This window comes from Artemia franciscana, unplaced genomic scaffold (assembly GCF_032884065.1).
Source record: "Artemia franciscana unplaced genomic scaffold, ASM3288406v1 PGA_scaffold_37, whole genome shotgun sequence".
NCBI lineage: Eukaryota > Metazoa > Arthropoda > Branchiopoda > Anostraca > Artemiidae > Artemia > Artemia franciscana.
The window spans coordinates 662,621-682,148 of NW_027062675.1; the positions used below are offsets into that span (position 1 = coordinate 662,621).

Consider the following 19,528-nt stretch of genomic DNA (forward strand, 5'->3'; position numbering starts at 1 on the left):
GTAAAATAGTTAGTTTCCACAGCTCAAATAAAAACAATTTTAACTCATTTTTAGTTTATAAAGTTGTTTTTTGTCGTAAAAAGTTGAAGCACCCTTAGGTGTGATAATGTGGGCTTGGCGGTGTCATCTGTTTGGTAGATTGTGCCACGCTGATAAAGATTGCCAATTGTAATCAGAAAAAACGTTATTGGGGAATTTCCTTTAAAGTTTAAACAATCAATCCTTGTGCATGTAATTGTTTTTTTGCTGGAAAATTTCTGAAGATACTTCATGTGTGATAGTGCGTGCAAGACGATTCTACAAGCCAGCCATTGGGTGCCAATGTGGTGGTAATTGCCTTGGACTATTACGATATAATAATGAAATGCTATATTTAAGCAGTTCAAATAAATATTATCTATCGGGAAATTCAAACGTCAGAAAACGCTCAAGCGCTGATGACCGGGTACCAGATGGTCCCACTAAGCAGGTAAAATGTGCCAATCTGGCCTGATTGCCACGATTCATCAGAAGAAACGTTATTGAGAGTTTTACATTAAGTTTACAGGATGGATTCTAGTATAAACGGATATTTTTGCAGGTACATGCCCGAAAAATTCCATATGTGTAATAATACTTGCCAGAAGGTGTGTTGTGTAAGTTATTGAGTGTCACAGGCCGGGAATTGTCGTAGAACATCGCAGTCTAAAATGAATTGGCAAGTTTCCGCTGTTAAAATAAAGCCAGTGTTCATTTTCAGTTTATAGTTATTTTTGATAAGTTATTTTTGTTACTTAAGTTATTTTTGAGGTGTAATAATGTACACGAGAGAATGTAATCGAACCGGTAGTTTGTACCAGGCTTGCGTGTATTACCTGGAGTCATCACCAAAAAATGTTATTCGAGATTTTTAACTAAGTTTAAAGGATCGATTCTAGTGTAAACGAATATCTTTGCAAGAAATTGCTTGCCATTGAGTGTTACATGCTGGGAATTGCCTTGGACTAGCACGTTCTACAGCTTAATGTTAATCTGGGAGGGGTTCAAAGAATTTTTTGATGGAGGGGGACTGACGGCTAAAACCCAGTCAAAGAAATGGGGTATTTTCATTAAAAGCTCTAAAAAATAACCACATTCGAAATTTTGTCTATTTTTTCTTCGTTTGCATATTTCATTTTTCAAAATGTGATTATGCTAGTATAAAGATTTAAATTCATGGAGTGTAAGAGGCAGGTTTATCTAATAGAGTAATAGAAACGGGGCATTTTGATTAAGAACTCTCACAAATATCTCTTAATATGGCTTTAATTTACCTCTAATGAGATTATGCTAAAAACAAATAATAATATTATTCATATGTGCACTTGTCAACTAGGACTGCATAGTCTTGGCTAAAAAAACGAGACATTTTCAGTAAAATTTCCATAAATATATATTAATACGGCTTAAATTTACCTCTAATAACAGCCCCCCTCTCCAGAATAGCTTGCTGAATGGACTAGCCCCATGTTGCCAATACGGCGTGAATATACATAGTCTTGACTCAAAGAAACGTGACATTTTTGTCGAAAATTTTCAGATGTAACCGAATGTAAAAAGATTTCTCATTTTTCTTTGTTTGTATATTTCATTTTTCAATATGTGATTTTGCTAGTATCAAGATTTAAATTAATGGACTGGAACTGACAGGCACGAGTTAACTCTGAATATGGCTTGACTTTGCGTCTAACAACAACCCTTCCCATCTAGAATCAATTGCTACGTTGGGCTAGCCTCATATTGCCACGATGGATTCAATATACATTGCCTTAGCTAAAAAACTTGGCATTTTTATTAAAACCATTCAGAAATAACCGAATGTAAAAAGTTTGTCTTTTTCCTCGTTTACGTATTTCATTTTCAAAATTTTATTTTGCTAACATCGAGATTTAAATTAATGGAATGTAATAGGCAGGCACATCTAAGAGAGCAAAAAACCCAGGTATGTCATTAAGATCTTTCAGAAATATGTCTTAATTTGGCGATTAATGATAACAATTTTCTTTCCATATTTAGTCGTCATACATTTCATTGCTTCAGTAGTGTATTCCATTCCAATGTCTAAATCATCTTCCCTAATAGATCAATTATATTTATTTTCCATTTTTATTTCGCTTAAAAGTTTCCCTGTTAATTAGTAAATAATTGTATTAAACAAAGATTCTGAATCAGAAATAATTTTTCTTTTAATAACCTTTAGCTTTCTTCCCAGAACTCTGTTTGCATTCTAAAAAGATGGGTTGTATTCTTAAAGTTGGCTCAAAGTCTTAATTTGGCTTAAATTTATATCTAACAAAGATCCTCCCCCTCTGGAATTGCTCACTAGGATGTGCTAGCCTCATTTCGCCACGGTGGCGTGAATATACATAGTCTTGGCTCAAACAAACGTAGCATTATAATTTTATCCTCCCAGAAATAACCAAATGCACAAAAGTGTCTGTTTTCCTCGTTTGTTTAAATTTGCAAGGAAATGTATTATGAAGTCAACATTTTTTCTTATTATTACTGCTGTAAGCAATGAAGCTCCTGCTGCATAATGCGTAATACTTATGGCTCTTTTGAAATTTGTTTTTGCTAATACCAAGATTTAAATTAATGGAATGTAGCATGCAGGTGCATCTAATAGAGCAAAAAACAATAGCATTGGGATGCTTGGGCTCTCATATGGAAAGGGTTGGAAACATACAATCCATTTAATCATTCTAGTAAGCGGGTCTGGGATTCTCCTTGAGTGCAAACGTTATAACGTAGAAAGTATTAGCCGAATAAAAATATTAAAAAGGTTTTTGTAGTCAATCGAGGAGAAATCCTTTTCGAATCCTAAAGTGGCCAAAATCTTAAGATTATAAAGGTTCCTTGCGAAAAAAAGTACTATATGACAACAAAGTACTATGTAACAACACAAATGTCCATCATCATTATGTAACACGCCTGATGTATGTCCTCTACAGTTACAAGTAGGGATTCTCCACGGGCCCCTGAAGTATAGCTTGCCATGCCAGATTGAGTCATCCTTAAGATAAGTAAACATTCCTCTATTACTTAACAACCAAAGAAATCTTGAAAACCCTCTTAGAAAAAAAGCCTTGGTAAGGTTTCAAACATCTTGAAAAATATCTTTAGAAACATATTGAAATGTCTTGAAACGTCTTGGAAATCGTTTTGTCGGTGAAATTAGTTGCTATGGGGCCCTGATAGAATTGGATGCAAGAGCCCTGTTGGGAAGGAGTGCTAGGGCCCCCGTTGCAATCGACTGCTAGTACCACCCTTACGAATTGTTTGCTAGGGCCCTCGTTAGAATTGGATGAGAGCCTCCCCAGCTTGAATTAACTGCTTGGGCCCCTGAAGGAAAAGGTTGCTAAGTTTGGGTTAGACCACTCGGTGGAAAAAGTTTCTAGGGGTCCAGTGGAATTGCTTGCTAGGGCCCAACGTCTTAAAGGTCTGCCACTAGTCGGTCCTGAAGGTTTTGTCCTGGCCCTCGTGGTTTTTTAAGAAAAAACACTCTGTTAGATACCACCTAAACCCTATTACATAGAAACCAAAGAAATAATGAAGTAAGCTAGCCCTGACCCTCACGGGTATTATAAACACTCAAAGAAAAACACTCCCTACTATATAACATGCACCTGCATATTTTAGAAAAACATTCCCTATTACGTAACATGTACCTGCGTCTTGAAAAAAAATTAATTACACCTGTGTCTTGAAAGAATCGCCGTAAATTTTTTTCCTCATCTTAAATCATTAAAGAAAGAAAAGAGTAGCAGCTATCGATGTTCTTAACCCAATTGAGGGCTTACTACAACAATCAAAACCTCTCCATATTCCCTTTATTTAAGCTCTCCAGCTTGATATCGAGCTCTCTCCTCATGTCTATTACTTTTTTGTGAACAAGTCTTGATGAATTTTTAAAAACTTTCTTTCCTTAAGCTTTTGTTTACTTATTTGAATAAAGAGCCCTGTCAATTTTAAGTTTGTAATTTAGAATTTAAGTTTGGAGAAAATTTTCGTAAGGATAAAACAAAAGAAAAATATTGTCATGTACACCTATTGGACCTATTCTTTATTCCAGGGTATGAACTGGTATAATATGCTATAGCTTTTTGCATGAGGGTTAGGTTTTGGGGAAGAGGAAGGCCCTCCTCCTATGTTTTTAGCCTGTAAAAAAAAAATGGGTTGGTATAATAGTGGTGCAAAGTGCCACTACTTTATTTACTGGAATATTTTTTATTAGGGGAAATCGGTGGATGAAAATAAATGAAGCAATTTAAGTAGCAATATTGCCCAATTCTGTCAGTAGAATGACCAGTCAGTATGTAAAATGCATTGCCCCTCCCGAAGAATCCTGGTTAATGACGTATCTTATCAAACAGTTCGTGGTAACGAACTGTAGTAAGAAGCGACCCGGCTCAATAGAAACCAAAACTCTAAAAAATGGAATTTTGATACCAATAGCTACATCAAAAGAATCGCATTTTAATGCTGATTTTAAATATATAAAGTTCATCAAGTTTAGTCTTGCGCATCAAAAGTTACGAGCCTGAGAAAATTTGCGTCATTTTACAAAATAGGGGGAAACACCCCCTAAAAGTCATAGAATCTTAACGAAAATTACACCATCGCATTCAGCGTATCAGAGAACCGTACTGTAGAAGCTCCTATCTACAAAAATGTGGAATTTTGTATTTTTTGCCAGAAGGCAGATCACGGATGCGTGTTTATTTGTTTGTTTTTTTTTTTTTTTTTTTTTTTCTTTTCCCCAGGGGTGATCGTATCGACCCAGTTGTCCTAGAATGTTGCGAGAGGTCTCATTCTAACAGAAATGAAAAGTTCTAGTGCCCTTTTTAAGTGACCAAAAAATAGGAGGGCACCTAGGCCCCCTCCCACGCTAATTATTTTTCCAAAGTCAACGAAACAAAATTCTGAGATAGCCATTTTATTCAACGTGGTCGAAACATTTTATAACCATATCTTTCGGAACGAATTACTCCTCCACAGTCCCCGTGGGAGGGGCTACAATTTACAAACTTTGACCAGTGCTTACATATAGTAATGGTTATTGGGAAGTGTACAGGCGTTTTCAGGAGGATTTTTTTGGTTGGTGGAGGGGTTGAGAAGAGGGGGATATACTGGGGGAACTTTCCATCGAGGAATTTTTTATGGGGGAAGAAAATTTCCATGAAGGGAGCGCAGGATTTACTAGCATTATTTAAAAAAAAAACAATAAAAAAATAAATATGAAAAAGTCTTTTTTTCAGCTAGAAGTAAGGAACAGCATTAAAACTTAAAAAGACAGAAATGATTACCCATATTAGGGGCTCACCTCCTCCTAATACCTCGCTCTTTACGCTAAAGTATTCTTAGTAATGTCAACTATTTATTCTACGGCTTTTGTGATTCAGGGGCCATTCTTAATAAATTGGGACAAAATTTAAGATTTAGTGTAAAGAGAGAGGTACTGACAAGGGGGCAAACCCTCTCATATGTGTAATAAAAACATGAGAATAAAAAATTCTTTACGTAAGCTAATTTATAAGTTACGTATATCTTTTACTAATTAAAAGATTCGTAAAAAATTAAAAGTTCTAGTTGCCCTTTTAATTAACCAAAAAATTGGAGGGCAACTAGGCTTCCTCCCTCGCTCTTTTTTCTCAAACCATTCGATCAAAATTATGAGAAAGCCATTTAGCCAAAAAAAAATAAATAAAAATATGCAAATTTTGTTTTAATTATTCCTCTGCGGAGAGCTAAAATCAAAACATGCATTGATTCAAAAACGTTCAGAAATTAAATAAAAAAAACAAGTTTTTTCAACTGAAAGTAAGGAGCGACATTAAAACTTAAAACGAACAGAAATTACTTCGCATATGAAAGGGGATGCTTCCTCATCAACGCCCCGCTCTTTACGCTAAAGTTTTTTTACTGTTTTAAAAAGAAGATTTTAGAGGAAGAGTCAAACTTTAGCGTAAAGAGCGGAGCGTTGATGAGGAAGCAGCCCCTTTCATATGCGAAGTAATTTCTGTTCGTTTTAAGTTTTAATGTCGCTCCTTACTTTCAGTTGAAAAAACTTGTTTTTTTATTTAATCAGTACAAGACCAAGTCCACGGTCATGAGAAGCAATTACTCCTGCCGTTTAGTCAATGCCTGTTATCTTTGTGCCATTTCATCATATGACTGCTATTCTATGGTTGTATCTAGCTTTATGTTTTCATTTTTTTTTACATTTATCTTGTTATGCTACAATAAGTCAACCCTGAAAATACGGAAAAGAAATTGAAAATAAAAAATATAAGAATAAATACTATAGGATATTCTACATTGTATATTCTGCCTATATTTTTGAATATGTGTGGAATGTTTCTTTGTACCCTATAAAAATCCCGTCTTTCCAGCATTATTTTCCATTTTCCATGTTTTCTGTTTGGCTGCTCCATTTTTCATGAATGTGGAATTTCCAAAAAGGAAGAGTTTCTCAAGAAAAAATTGCCAAAGGCAGAATCACCCAGGGGAATTTTCCGGGGAGACATTTACTTATTTTTATTGTTTAATCTTCTCCTCTCGGAAAATACGGATAATCTGCAAATACAACCCTCCCCCAAAATAAAGATTTATCTGAGCACCCTAGACTAAAACCTAACCTACAAAAACGTTACAGACGTCTTTCGATGATGATGTTGTGTGCATCTCTGTAAAATAGTGATGCCTTTCTTAGAAGGAAGTATTGCAAGAAATTTTGAAATGGAACTGCCCGTGCCTAAATAAATTTTCCCTACTCAATGCTCTTTTGCATAGGTCCGACTACACAGCATTTACACATACCCCCAACAACTGAAAAAAAGCTATCTAACTGTAAACGGACAAATTTGTGTTTTGAATGGTTTCATTTCAATGCCAACGAACATTAGATATCACTGCCTGACAGCTTGTGTCTGACAACTGTGAGGTATCGTATTGTGTCAACGGCCACCATTTGGGGAGGAGGGGGAAGAAGAGGAGAAATTATCGTCGTATATTTTGAAAAGTACCCTTCTTCGTTTAGAATGAAAAAAACATCTCCTAAATTTTTAAAACTATATTTTGTGTACTTTCAAAAAAAATATCGAAAAAGAAATCATTACCCCTCTCCCCACATTTTTGTGAATTGGTGACTCTGGTTGCGTCACTAAATAATGTAAAGTGACCCTTTGCTCTCGCTTGTCCTATTTCATTTGGATAAATAGAGCACTCGATTAAAAATAAATCTGTTCCAAAAGCCTCTCTCCTTTCCAGACACATACAATCATTGGCTTGACACCATGACACTTTAGGACAAAAGTGAACAAGGACAAATCAATCCGTGAATAATTATATCAGTGCATTTATGTTTTTATTTGTATCTGAAGCATAAATTTCACTGCCAAAAAATGTCTGAAAAATTCTTATCAAGAAATTTTTTATTAAAAGAGAGATCAAATATTTAACCTCATTAATAAATTTTTAATTTTGACTCATTTTCAGACGGGGGTTTTTGTTTCTGTTTGGAACACCGCTTGAAGAAAGAGGTTAGGTGCAAAAAAATTGGGGAGAGAACCCCAAATCGGAGAAAGTTCTGCGAATGCTCCCAATTTGATAAAGTTGTAAGAAGCCTACAGCCCAAAATTGAGACTGGGGAGGAAGGTGGCTCTGGCTCCTCAAACCACCTATTTCTGTTTGGCTCCAAATTTGACTTATATGAATAATTTCTTTTTTAAGTTTCAATACCATTTTTTTAATTTCTGTTGAACAAACAACATGTTCTAATGTATTTTCAACAAAGTAATGAAATCAAATTGTGTAATCGTTGACGAGCCTCTAATAAACTTGCTTTGAGATCACTATTTGAGAATAAATGAATTGATTCATGGGTTCAGTTGTGTTTTGGCTTTTGTTAGTGGAACAAACGTCAGTAAAAGATTATTGGATTTTTTAACTGGTGAATGATTAAGAGTGAAGAGGTAATAGTCATTTTTCAAATGAAATGTAAATATTATAGATCGTAGATGCTCTCTTAAACTAAAACAGGTCGTAATTGCTACTGTCAAAATTCCGTCCATCTAGTGTTACTTGAAAGACTTAAGTTACACAAAAAAACAAATTAACATCCTATTTGAATCAATCTGAGTTAATTGAAGGGGCATGTGCCCAAAGATTTCCCCATCCCACTTAATTTTGAAAATAACTGTTCGGGAGGATTTTCATTAAAAAGGCTTGTTTACAGTACTATTAATGAAAAAGATGACAAATTTGCCCTCTCCTCGAGATCATTAAATGCTCTTTCCAAATATAATATTCACTGTATTCTCATCTTTTTTCTAAATAAACTTTATTTGGTATTATAAATATATATGTTTGGTATAAATAAGTCGATAAAAAATGTGAACCGGGAATAAAGGCAAAACTACAAAGTCAGCGAGCTTTTTTTGTGAGCTCCAACTACCTGTTTTCTATAGTATAAGTAAGTTGGACCCCCCCCATGGCTAACACCAAGAGGTAGGCACAGGCAATATACAAAGATTTGCTCATTATTTCTTCTTTCAATGAAAACTTTGTATACAGTCTAGAACACTATCCAGGCATTAGGGGGAGGAGAGCATTGTTGCGAAGGTAGCAAATATCATATTTCGAAAAAGTGTTCAATGGGGAATCAAATAATTTGTTATTTTTTTTCTGCTTTGATATATATGTTACCGGTGCATCAGATTATCACAGGAAATTTTCTGATCGAGTCGACCAGTCAGCTAAGGCGGGAAAAGAAAAATTTACCGCCTTCTTTTAAAAACTTGGAATTGTGCTTACTTTTATGGATGCTTCTTAATGATTAATTAAACGAAATTTTTTTTCCAAAAACTGAGCTTTTCAAAGAAAAGTAAAGAGCCACTTTAAAGCCTACAAAACAAGCAGATATACAGTCAAATAATGACGGAAACTTAAAACCAATAGAAACTATTATCAAAGAACCAATGAAACCGAAAATTAATAGAAATGAAAATGAGTTTCCTATCAAACAAAACACAAAGGATGGTGCTATGGATTGCTATTCGAATCCTAAAATGGACAGAAATTAGAACGTATAATCATGTCAAAAATAAAACGAACAGATACTACCAAAAACAGGAATAGGACTGACCCACCTAAAACATCTCTAACACCATCGTGTCATCGGTGATTAACCGAAAACAACTTTATTTCGAGCAACTTAATTTTATTTGTCATATTGTCAACAGAAACATCACAAAAACAAAAAATAGTATAACAAGGCTAATTAATGTCTTAAAATAAAACCTTTCATATAAATAAGAGTGGTGTTATCATAAGCAGCGCAATAGCGCTGCGTAAATAAAAAGCGATATGGGCAAAATGTCATATTTTTGTTTTAGACCTCGGCGCTTCGTATAGAAGGAGCTATCGTTGAAACTTTGAAAGGGGCTAATTCAATAGGAAATTGAGAGTTCTAGTATCGTTTTTTACAAGTAAAAACTGATTGGACGGCATCCAGACCCCCAATTCCCATCATTTACTTAAACACATCCAATCAACATTTTGAGATATCCATTTTCTTCAGCATGGTTGAAAGACTCAGTAATTATGTCTTTGGGAACTACCCCCCCCACACACACAGACAGCCCTCAAGGCAAGGGTTATTAGTTATAGTAGTTGCAGACTGCTAAAATCTAATGTTTTTATGGAAGGGGTGGTCGTAAGAATTTTGGAGGAGGCCCATTCAGTTGGAAAACAGATGTTTTAGTTTCCTTTTTAAGATTCAAAAGTGACCGGACCGTATTTAGCCCTCCACGCCCACTTTTTTTTCAATCCCATAGATATCTTGGGGTAACTATTTTGTTCAAAATTGTCTAAAGATCAAACAGCAAGGCATTTGGCATAGAAACAACCCTTCAGAATCTCGGGACAAGAGTTTTAAGTTGCCCCGAAGGCACATGAGGTTCTTATGAAAGGGATGGCAGTAGAAACTTTAGAGGAGGCTCATTTATTTGGATATTGAAAGTTCTATTTCCCTTCTAAGATTAAAAAAAGATAAAGGACAACTAGCCCCCCCCCCCCCTGACGTCCTCTTTTCCCCAAACGTACCTGATCGAAAATCTAACATATCAATTTTTTTTTAAACAGTCCAAAGAACATATAACAAAGCCTCCAGGGTTGACACAATCCCCAATCCAGGAATCCAGAATTGACCTTGGGTAATGGCTGTACGCTCTTCCATGGGGGTAAATATGGTTTCAATGGAATGGGTGGTCATATAAGCTTCTGATTGGGCTTGCTTTATTGGAAATTGGAAGTCATAGTGCCTTTTTTAGAGTCAAAAGTGATTTAAGGGTGAAACATCCCCCCCCACGATCATCATTTTCCAAAACAGACATCCAATCAAAATTTTGAGACGTTCATTTTTTCAGAATTTTTTAATAATTCTGTAATTATGCCTTTGGAGATATTAACCCCCCCCCAGCCCTCATGGCAAGGGGTGTGAGTTAGGCAAATTGTTCATTGCTTACATGTATTATTTGCTACTGAAAAAGCTATGCAAGTTTCGCATTTACATTCCAAAAGGACAAAAGTCTCTCCGGTTACTCTCAGAGAATATTAAGGAGACTTTTGGACTAAATAAAAACAAGCTATGTCTATACGGATTGTCAAAAAAGTGTAACTCGGGAATAACTGAGTGTATTAGTTTGAAACTTTCAGAAATGATAAGGGAGATTAACAGTTGACCACAAAGGCAATATTTTCACGCTACTATACAACCACTACTACTACGTCTACAGTTTTGAAGTGAAATTTGAACTAAATCAAAAGACACTACATTTGGGAATGCATTTGGGTATTCAGTGGGAAGTTTCAGAGAATACTTGAAGAAAAAGAGCAATGGACAAAAAGATAGTAGATGAATGCCACTGCTAATATTAGTAAAACCCCTACATTTACCACTACTTGTTTGTTTTGTACTACTACTACTGCTTCAACTACTTCTATTGCAAGTACCTGTAAGGCTAAGATCATTAAGGTGAAAAATCTCAAAAAGTATATTACGTGTAAAAGTATAAAAGTAAAAGTATAAAAGTATATGCTACGCCGACGACGTCTTGAACTTGAGTAGAACATTGCAAAAAGCTTCTGACATCTTTGAAACGCTTAAAACCGAATATCTAAAACTTGGCCTCAGTTTTAACACTGAGAAGACCGAGATAGTTCTCTTCAACTGGCAAAAAACACCACACGTGCCTTCACTGCTTTTTGGTGAAAATCTCGTGAATACTGCTGATCACATAAATTACCTCGGAGTCCCTATTGGCTCGTCTCTAAGGCATACACGTCTTCTACTGATCAAACGCCTCAATCAACCAATCTCCGGCTCGTATGCTTCCTTAATCTCTGCTAAATTCCGTTTTAGCCGCCCCCTCCTTGCCAGCGTATATAACGCTACTGTTTTACCTCATATTCTGTACTTGGCACCATTTTGGAAACTATTCTCGAAGGCTGAACTGTCTAAAATCCGTGCGCTTTTCTTCCGTTTTGCTAAATACCTCCTACATTTTCCTCACTGGTATAGGAACTCAATCCTCATTAAAAAGTATCACATAATCGACCCTCATGTTGCAGTTGAAAATTTAATCAAAAGACAAAATATTAAAATAGTAGATCACGATTGGTATAATCTCCTTTTACAATAGATTTTCGTTGTTTTACAATAGATTTTCGTTGTTTTCGTTTTATTCATTTTAGTGGTATTTTGTTTGCCCTTTTATTAGCTGAGTCTCTTTCTATTTATGTCTCTTCTGATATGTTCTTTTATATTTTCTGATATTTATATGTTCGTGCTCCGTCTTTTTCATTTCGTATGATTGACGGGTTTTCAAATAAATAAATAAATATGTATATACAGGTTATCAAAAGAACATATCAGCAATGTCCTAGCAACGACTAATTGTATTAAGTTAAAACTTCCAGGGCTTGATGAGAGGGATGTCCAACTGACCAAAAGGCAATACTTTAATACTACTGCTGCTGCTACTAGCTCTTTTACTATTAATACTACCATTACAGTTAATGTAGCTAATGACGCTCAGGGTATTAAGCTGAAAGTTTTAAAAGGCAACAAAATTTTCAAACAGTGGATTCTTATAGAAACAATTGAAAAGATATATTTTTTACTAAAAACGAGCAGAAATTTAAAAAAGAAAACTGTTAAAGCAAAACAAGCTTTTCAAAGAAAATCTAAGAGCAAACGAGCAAAAAAGTAAAGAGCTCCATAAAACTAAAAATGGCAAAAATAAAGTCAAATAATCTTCCCAAGTATAAAACTACCACAAATCACCATCAATAAATAAATAAAACCCAAAACCAATAGAGACTATTATTAATAAGCGATTAGAACTTATAATGAGCAAAAATTAACGTGAGTATGGTTGACAACCACCAAGTCTTCTCATGACCAGAAAATAATTGGCACTCCACTGAAAACAAAATACATAAAAAATAATTTCCTATTGTTCACTTTAATAAATTGAAAATTATTAAGTCTTTAAGAAATAAATACAAGTATTGGTATATTAAACTGACCACCCACTGTCATTTTTATGGCACTTGGTATTAACCAAGTGACATATAGCGATCGCAAAGTCTGTCGGTCTGTCTGTCTGTCGGTCTGTTGGTCTGTTAGTCTGTCTGTCCCGGTTTTGCTACTTCAGGCACTTACAGGCCAGCTAAGACGATGAAACTTGGCAGGCGTATCAGGGACCGGACCAGATTAAATTAGAAATAGGGAGTGGGGGGCCAGTCACTTCGAAAAGAATAGAAAAAATGATGTATTTTTAACTTGTGAACGGGTGATGGGATCTTAATGAAATTGGATATTTGGAAGGATATTGTGTCTCAGAGCTCTTATTATAAATCCCGAACCAGATCTGGTGACATCGGGGAGAGTTGGAGGGGGGGACCTAAAATCTTGGAAAATGCTTAGAGTGGAGGGATCGTTATGAAACTTGGTGGGAAAAATAAGCAGAATTCCTATATACGTTATTGACATAACTGGAACAGGTCTGCTCTGTTTGGAGGAGTTGGGGGGGGGGTTAATTCTTAAAAATTAGAAAAAATGAGGTATTTTTAACTTACGAAGGAGTGATCAGATCTTAACGAAAATTTGAAGTATGGAAGGATATCGTGTCTCAGAGCTCTTGTTTTAAATCCCGACGAGATCCGGTGACATTGTGGGAAATTGAGTGGGGGGACCTAAAATCTTGGAAAACGGTTAGAGTGAAGGAATCGGGATGAAACTTGGTGGGAAAAATAAGCACAAGTCCTAGATACCTGATTGAAATAGCCAGAATGGACCCACTCTCTTTGGGAGAGTTGGGGGGAGGGTTAATACTGAACAAATCAGAAAATGAGGTATTTTTCACTTACGAAGGAGTGATCGGATCTTAATGAGATTTGAAGTTTGGAAGGATATCGTGTGTCAGAGCTCTCATTTAGATACCGACTGGATCTGGTGATATTGAGGCGAATTGACGGGGGACCTAAAATCTTGGAAAACGCTTAGAGTGGAGGGATCGGGATGAAACTTTGTGGGAAAAATAAGTACAAGTCCTAGAAACGTGATTGACATAACCGGGACGGATCCGCTCTCCTTGGGGGAGTGGGGGGGCTGATTCTGAAAAAAAAAAATAGAAAAATGACGTATTTTTAACTTACGAAGGAGTGACCGGATCTTAATGAAATTTGATGTTTGCAAGGATATCATGTCTCAGAGCTTTTATATTTAAATTTGATCTTATCCAGTGAAGGGGAAGTTGGAGTTGCGGAGCCTAAAATCTTGGAAAATACTTAGAGTGGAGGAATCGGGATGAGACTTGGTGGGTAATATGATTGACATAACCGAGACGGATCCGCTCTCTTCGGGGGATTGAGGAGGGGAGGATAATTCTAAAAGATTAGAAAAAATGAGGTATTTTTAACTTGCGAAAGGGTGATCGTATCTTAATGAAATATTTTATTTAGAAGGACCTCGAAACTCAGATCTCTTATTTTTTTCATCCTGACCAGGTACAGTGTCATTGGGAGGGGAGGCGAAAATCTTGGAAAACGCTTAAAGTGGAGATATTAGGACGAAACTTGGTGGAAAGAATAAGCACAAGTCCAAGTTAGGTGACTAAAAAACCGGACCGGATCCGCTCTCTTTGGTGGAGTTTGGGAGGGGGGAAAAATTTGGAACAATTAGATAACTCTCAATTTAAATCCCCACCAGATCCAGTGACATTGAAGGGAGTCGGAGGGGGAATATGGAATTCTTGGAAAACGTGAAATTCGAGGGATCTCACGAATGGGTGATTGAATTTCAATGAAACTTGATATATAGAAGAATATTATGTCTCAGATGCTCCATTTTTAACTCGAATCAGATCCGAGGATGTAGAAGGTTAGAGGAGTGAAACTGAAATCTTGGAAACCGAAAACCTTTGAAAACGCTTAGAGTGGAGATATCGGGATGAAACTTGATGGAAAGAATAAGCACAAGTTATAGATATGAGCTTTACATAATTGGTACGGATTCTTTCTCTTTGGGGGAGCTGGGGGTTGTTAATTTGGAAAAATTTGAAAAATTGAGGTTTTTTAACTTAAGAACGGGTGACTGGATCTTAATAAAATTTGATATTTAGAAGGAACTCTTGTCTCAGACCTCTTATTTCAAATCTTGACCAGATCTGTTGACATTGGGGGGAGCTGGAAGGGGAAACTAGAAATCTTGGGTAATGTTTACAAATGTGGTAGATACGTGACTGACGTAACCGTACTGAATCCACTCTATTTAGGGGAGTTAGGTGGCGGGGCTCAGTGCTTTGGCGATTTTGGTGCTTCTGGTCATGCTAGGACGATGAAAATGGATAGGCGTGTCAGGGAGCTGTACAAATTGACTTGATAAAGTCGTTTTCCCCGATTCGATGATCTGGGGGACTGAAGGAAGAGGAAAAAGTAGAAAAATTGAGGTATTTTTAACTTGCGAGTGGGTGATCGGATCTTAATGAATTTTGATATTTAAAAATCCTCGTGACTCAGAGCTCTTATTTTAAATCTCGACCGACAATAAGCCTCTGTTTTCCTTTTAAAGCAATGTATTGGCTCTTAGAATTTTGCTAGAGCTCATACCATATGAGCTCTTGGCTCTTGGCTCTTCCAGCCTCGTCTCAAGTGCCATATAAGCACTTAGATCTTGTTTTTCAGTAAAGTGCAAATTGTGTTTGCTCATAAGTAAGCATGAGTGTTTTCAGCCCTACTCATGCTAATTTTGATCGTTTTGAGTTTGACTCGCTTATTTATCGTAATTTGTGCTCCTTTTTGTCTTTATTTGATATCGAATGGTGATTTATGGTAGTTTTATCCTTGGAAGGTTGTTTAACTATATTTCTGCTCGTTTTTGGATTAATGGAGCTCTTCGGTTTTCTTTGAAAAATTTGTTTTGTGGACTTTTTTTAATCAATATCTATATAAACCATCTGAGCACCTTGCACGTCATATACGTTTTATAGAAAATCTGTATATATAAAAATAAGTTGTCTGTGTGTCTGTCGAGTGACGTCATGTTTGTGTGTCGACCGACGTAGTTTTTGTCGACTGACGAAATTACAGACCGGGATATCGGGACACAAATGATGACCGGGACACCGCGACATAGGGAATATAAATGACGACCGGGAAACTCAAAGAGAAAGCGACCGGAACACAAGGAATGTTCGATTAGCAATCACCATCAACAAACCACCGGGACACAAATGACGACCGGGACACAGGGAATATAAGTGACGACCAGGACACTCAAAGAGAAATTACAGACTGAGACACCGGGACACAAATGACGACCGGGACACAGGGAAACAACTACAACGGGGACGCCGGGGGGCACAAGGGGATATACAAATGATGACGGGGACAAAGGGAATGTTTGATTAGCAATCACCATCAACAAAGCTCAAGGGCAATCATTAGAATAATGAGGTATAGATCTGAATACAGATTATTTTTCCCATGGACAATTATATGTTGCATGTTCAAGAGTCGTTAAACCTGACAATCTATTTCAAGATAGATCTATCTTGAATCTAGTTCAAGAGTCGTTAAACCTGAATATATATATATATATATATATATATATATATATATATATATATATATATATATATATATATATATATATATATATATATATTCACAGGTGGGACACAGGGACACAACTACAATGGCGCGTAACTAATATGGCGCGTAACGACTTACGCGCGTGGGGGGCTTGGGGGGCGCGAAGCGCCCCCACCAACTAGGTGTTGGGGTGGCGCGAAGTGCCACCCCAACAGCTAGTTCTATATATTTTTATCAGTCTGATTTATAAATGTCAAAACGATAGAAATGACAATAGAAAATCACCATAATAGTCCATACTATCAAAAAGAACTAATGAAGGAAGAGTAGAAAAAGTAATATTAAGTAATTTCTAAGGCATGAAGAAAAATCAACCAGCTGTACTACAAAAGCGTTGTTTCCGAGGGAAAGCGACTAACAAAAAAAAAAAGCAAGAAATATCCGATATAAGGAGTTGCAGTTGGAGGGTGAAAATGGGTACCGAAAAAACACTTACACAAATATTTCACACATAAGAAAACTACATAATATTATCATCCTGAAGTAGAAATATTTTAAAATTTAACAAGACAATACAAACAACGCAACTAATAAATATATTTTAACCCCCCCCCCTCCCCCTATGCTTTCTGAGGAGCAGAACATAATTTGCTCCTTACTAACAAATACATTTTCAATGTTTTAACTTTTTAACTTTAATAAACAAAAAATTATTAAGACTTTCAGGAATAGGTGGGGAATGTCAGCTTTGCTCATATTAATTTCTCCTTGTTTTGACTTTGAATCGGTTATCTATTGCAATTTCTGTTCGTTCTTGATTTCATTGATTATTATACGGTGATTTGTGGTAGTTTTGTCCTTGGAAGATTATTTTACTTTATTTCTGCTCAGTTTCGGTTTAATGGAGTTCTTTATTTATCTTTAAACCGCTTGCTTTGTAGAAAAGATTAAAAAAATTAATTTCTCTTCGTTTTAAGTTGACATTCTCATGTAAAGAGAAAATAATATTTCAAATCTTTTTTTTCTTTAAGAACACATAGTTTGACTTGCTGTTTGTATTTTGGAGAAAATTTCTCAACAATTTCTAACAACACACTCCATTTTGGAAATGTGGACACAAATAGCATTGTTTAATTTAGCTTTACGCCTACTAAAATTGATCTAAAGAATTAAACTCAATACCATTACCAAAATATCGCATCAATACCATTTGAGAGCCTGGATATACTTACACTCTTTTGAATTAGCTAATATGTAAGAGCAGAAATAGCAATAGTAGTAGCCCATAAAGCTTAAACTCTTAAGGTAGCCTTTTCGTTATTGGGATATTACTAAGATGTCCTATTAAAGCAAAATTTAGTTTTAAAGCATAATAGTCAAATTTTATATCTTTGGGAGTTTACATACCCAATATCCCTAGATACATAGTTACTGGACCGTTCAAGTATGCCGAGCGAAATAGCTATCTCTAAATATCGCTTGTATGTGTTTGGAAAGTTTATGGACTCAGGAAGAGGGCTGATTCCCTTCCAATAACTTTTAACTATTAAAATGGGAATCATAACTTCTAATTGTGTTGCGAGAGCAACACTTTGGTTTTGTTCTGTTTTTTTTCCCTATGCCACCGATGTCGGCTTATTCCTGGAAACTGGTAAGGGTCTAACCTGTGCCGTTTTTACGGAAAGTTGGGACCTCAGGCCGGATTGATGAATATGGCATTACATTTTGGAAAGCTTCGCAGAAATCTTGCCTGGGGCCAAAAAGGATGGTTTTTGCTTGTCCACGAGCCAGAGCCTATGGTGTTCGAAGTGAAGTGGAGTTATGTAGCCTATGTCAGAGAGGAGTATCTGAAGTTGTGCAGCCAAGCTTTCGTTTCATCAAACCTTGTTTCTGCTTTCGAGTGGAAAGCTCCGTTCTAGCAGGCAAGAAGGCAGGCACCACTTTCAAATTGAAAATGGACTAAAATCTATAAGTGTTAAATACATGTGGCAGTTACCCGGTCCCACAGCCAATATATCTTCTTTGAGTGATAAATAGAAAAATTTACAGAAGCAAAAAAGTGGCATTTTCCCACCATTCCGAAAGTGCTGTCGTTATTTTGGCTGAGTTTATCATTTGTTTTTTCAGACTTGGGATTGAGGTAGAGAAATGTTATCAGATGTACTTCTTAAACTTTAAAAGTTCTATCATTGCTATGGAAATTGGAGCTTATCCTTTGCTCCTTTCTCAGTGGTGACGTTAGAAAGTTGGCCTACGGCAAAAAAAAAATCAACTTTTGAACTAAGACAGATAGATTTTTTTCGACGGCAATCGATAGCTCTTGATGAGTTGATCAAAGTATATGTCATCCATTTTTGTGTACAAAATTCTTTCATAAGATATACTAGTTTGAAAGTTTCAACGGGTTGACAACTTCAGTAGTAGGGTACACACTGAAACCAAAAATAAACCGATACCAATTATGAGACATGTAGGGGACTTGTAAGGAAAGATCGGCTGTTAGCTCATAATCATCTTCTGTAATGAGGGGTTTGCCACTTTTGCTATTTGGTGTACCTATTATTTGTTTCCAGTGTATTTGATGGTAAGACCGAGTTGGTTCCAGTGGTAAGACATGTAGGGGACTTGTAAGTAACAGTCGTCTTTTAGGCTACAATCATCTTTAGTGATGAGGGGTTTGTAACATTTGCTAGTTGGTGTAGCCTACCCATACTCACTGTAACCTAGAATTAAATGTTTACGCAACGGGTACAAACGATAACATAAAACAACGAGGCAGTTTCGTAATAATTAATAGAGTGTCATCTACGGAATTTTGATCCTGAAAGTTACGGATAGCTTTATAATACCAACTAGATTATACAAGATATTGTTCCAAGTTTTCATCCGCCACGATGTCTACGATTGAAAAGGATAAAATTCAACTGTGTGCAAAGTCAATTTAGTTCCTTCTTTCGATACTATTTTGTTGTTGTTTTTCCAACGCTGAGGAACAGCCTTTGATAATGTGATTACTGATTGATAGCGAAGAAACAAAACCAAAGTGTTGCTCTCGCAACACTTTAGCCAGCGAAGCCGGACAAAGGTTGCCGCAACACTTCACGTTGCTCAGGCAACGTAGGTCTAGTATTGAATCTTGTTTAATCACTCACTCAAAGGAATAGACTAGAAAAAAAAGTATATTTTAGTTTTGTCGGCAAGGACGTATGTGAGCAGCTTTGACTTGTCAGCTAATGTCAGAACGGCATCTCGATTTCTGGAAAACTTTTTTTCATCAACGAGCAATATTAGCATCACCAATATTTTTATTCTTGTATTATTTCAAATGGAATGTTTTTAATTTGATTATGTC

General features: G+C 36.1%; 1 protein-coding gene across 4 annotated transcripts in view; it reads left to right on the forward strand.

Moving 5' to 3' along the window:
* Window positions 1–19,528, forward strand: part of LOC136041769 (protein spire homolog 1-like) — a 90,095-nt gene that overhangs the window by 44,876 nt on the left and 25,691 nt on the right. For 2 of the 4 annotated variants that reach the window (XM_065726532.1, XM_065726533.1), the window contains exon 1: window positions 7,897–7,991. The exons of the other annotated variants lie outside the window; for them this stretch is intronic. In XM_065726532.1, coding sequence (XP_065582604.1) covers window positions 7,974–7,991 — 18 coding nt within the window. In that variant the 5' untranslated portion in view covers window positions 7,897–7,973. Of the gene's footprint in view, window positions 1–7,896; window positions 7,992–19,528 lie in introns of those variants that run through there. 4 annotated transcript variants of the gene reach the window in all.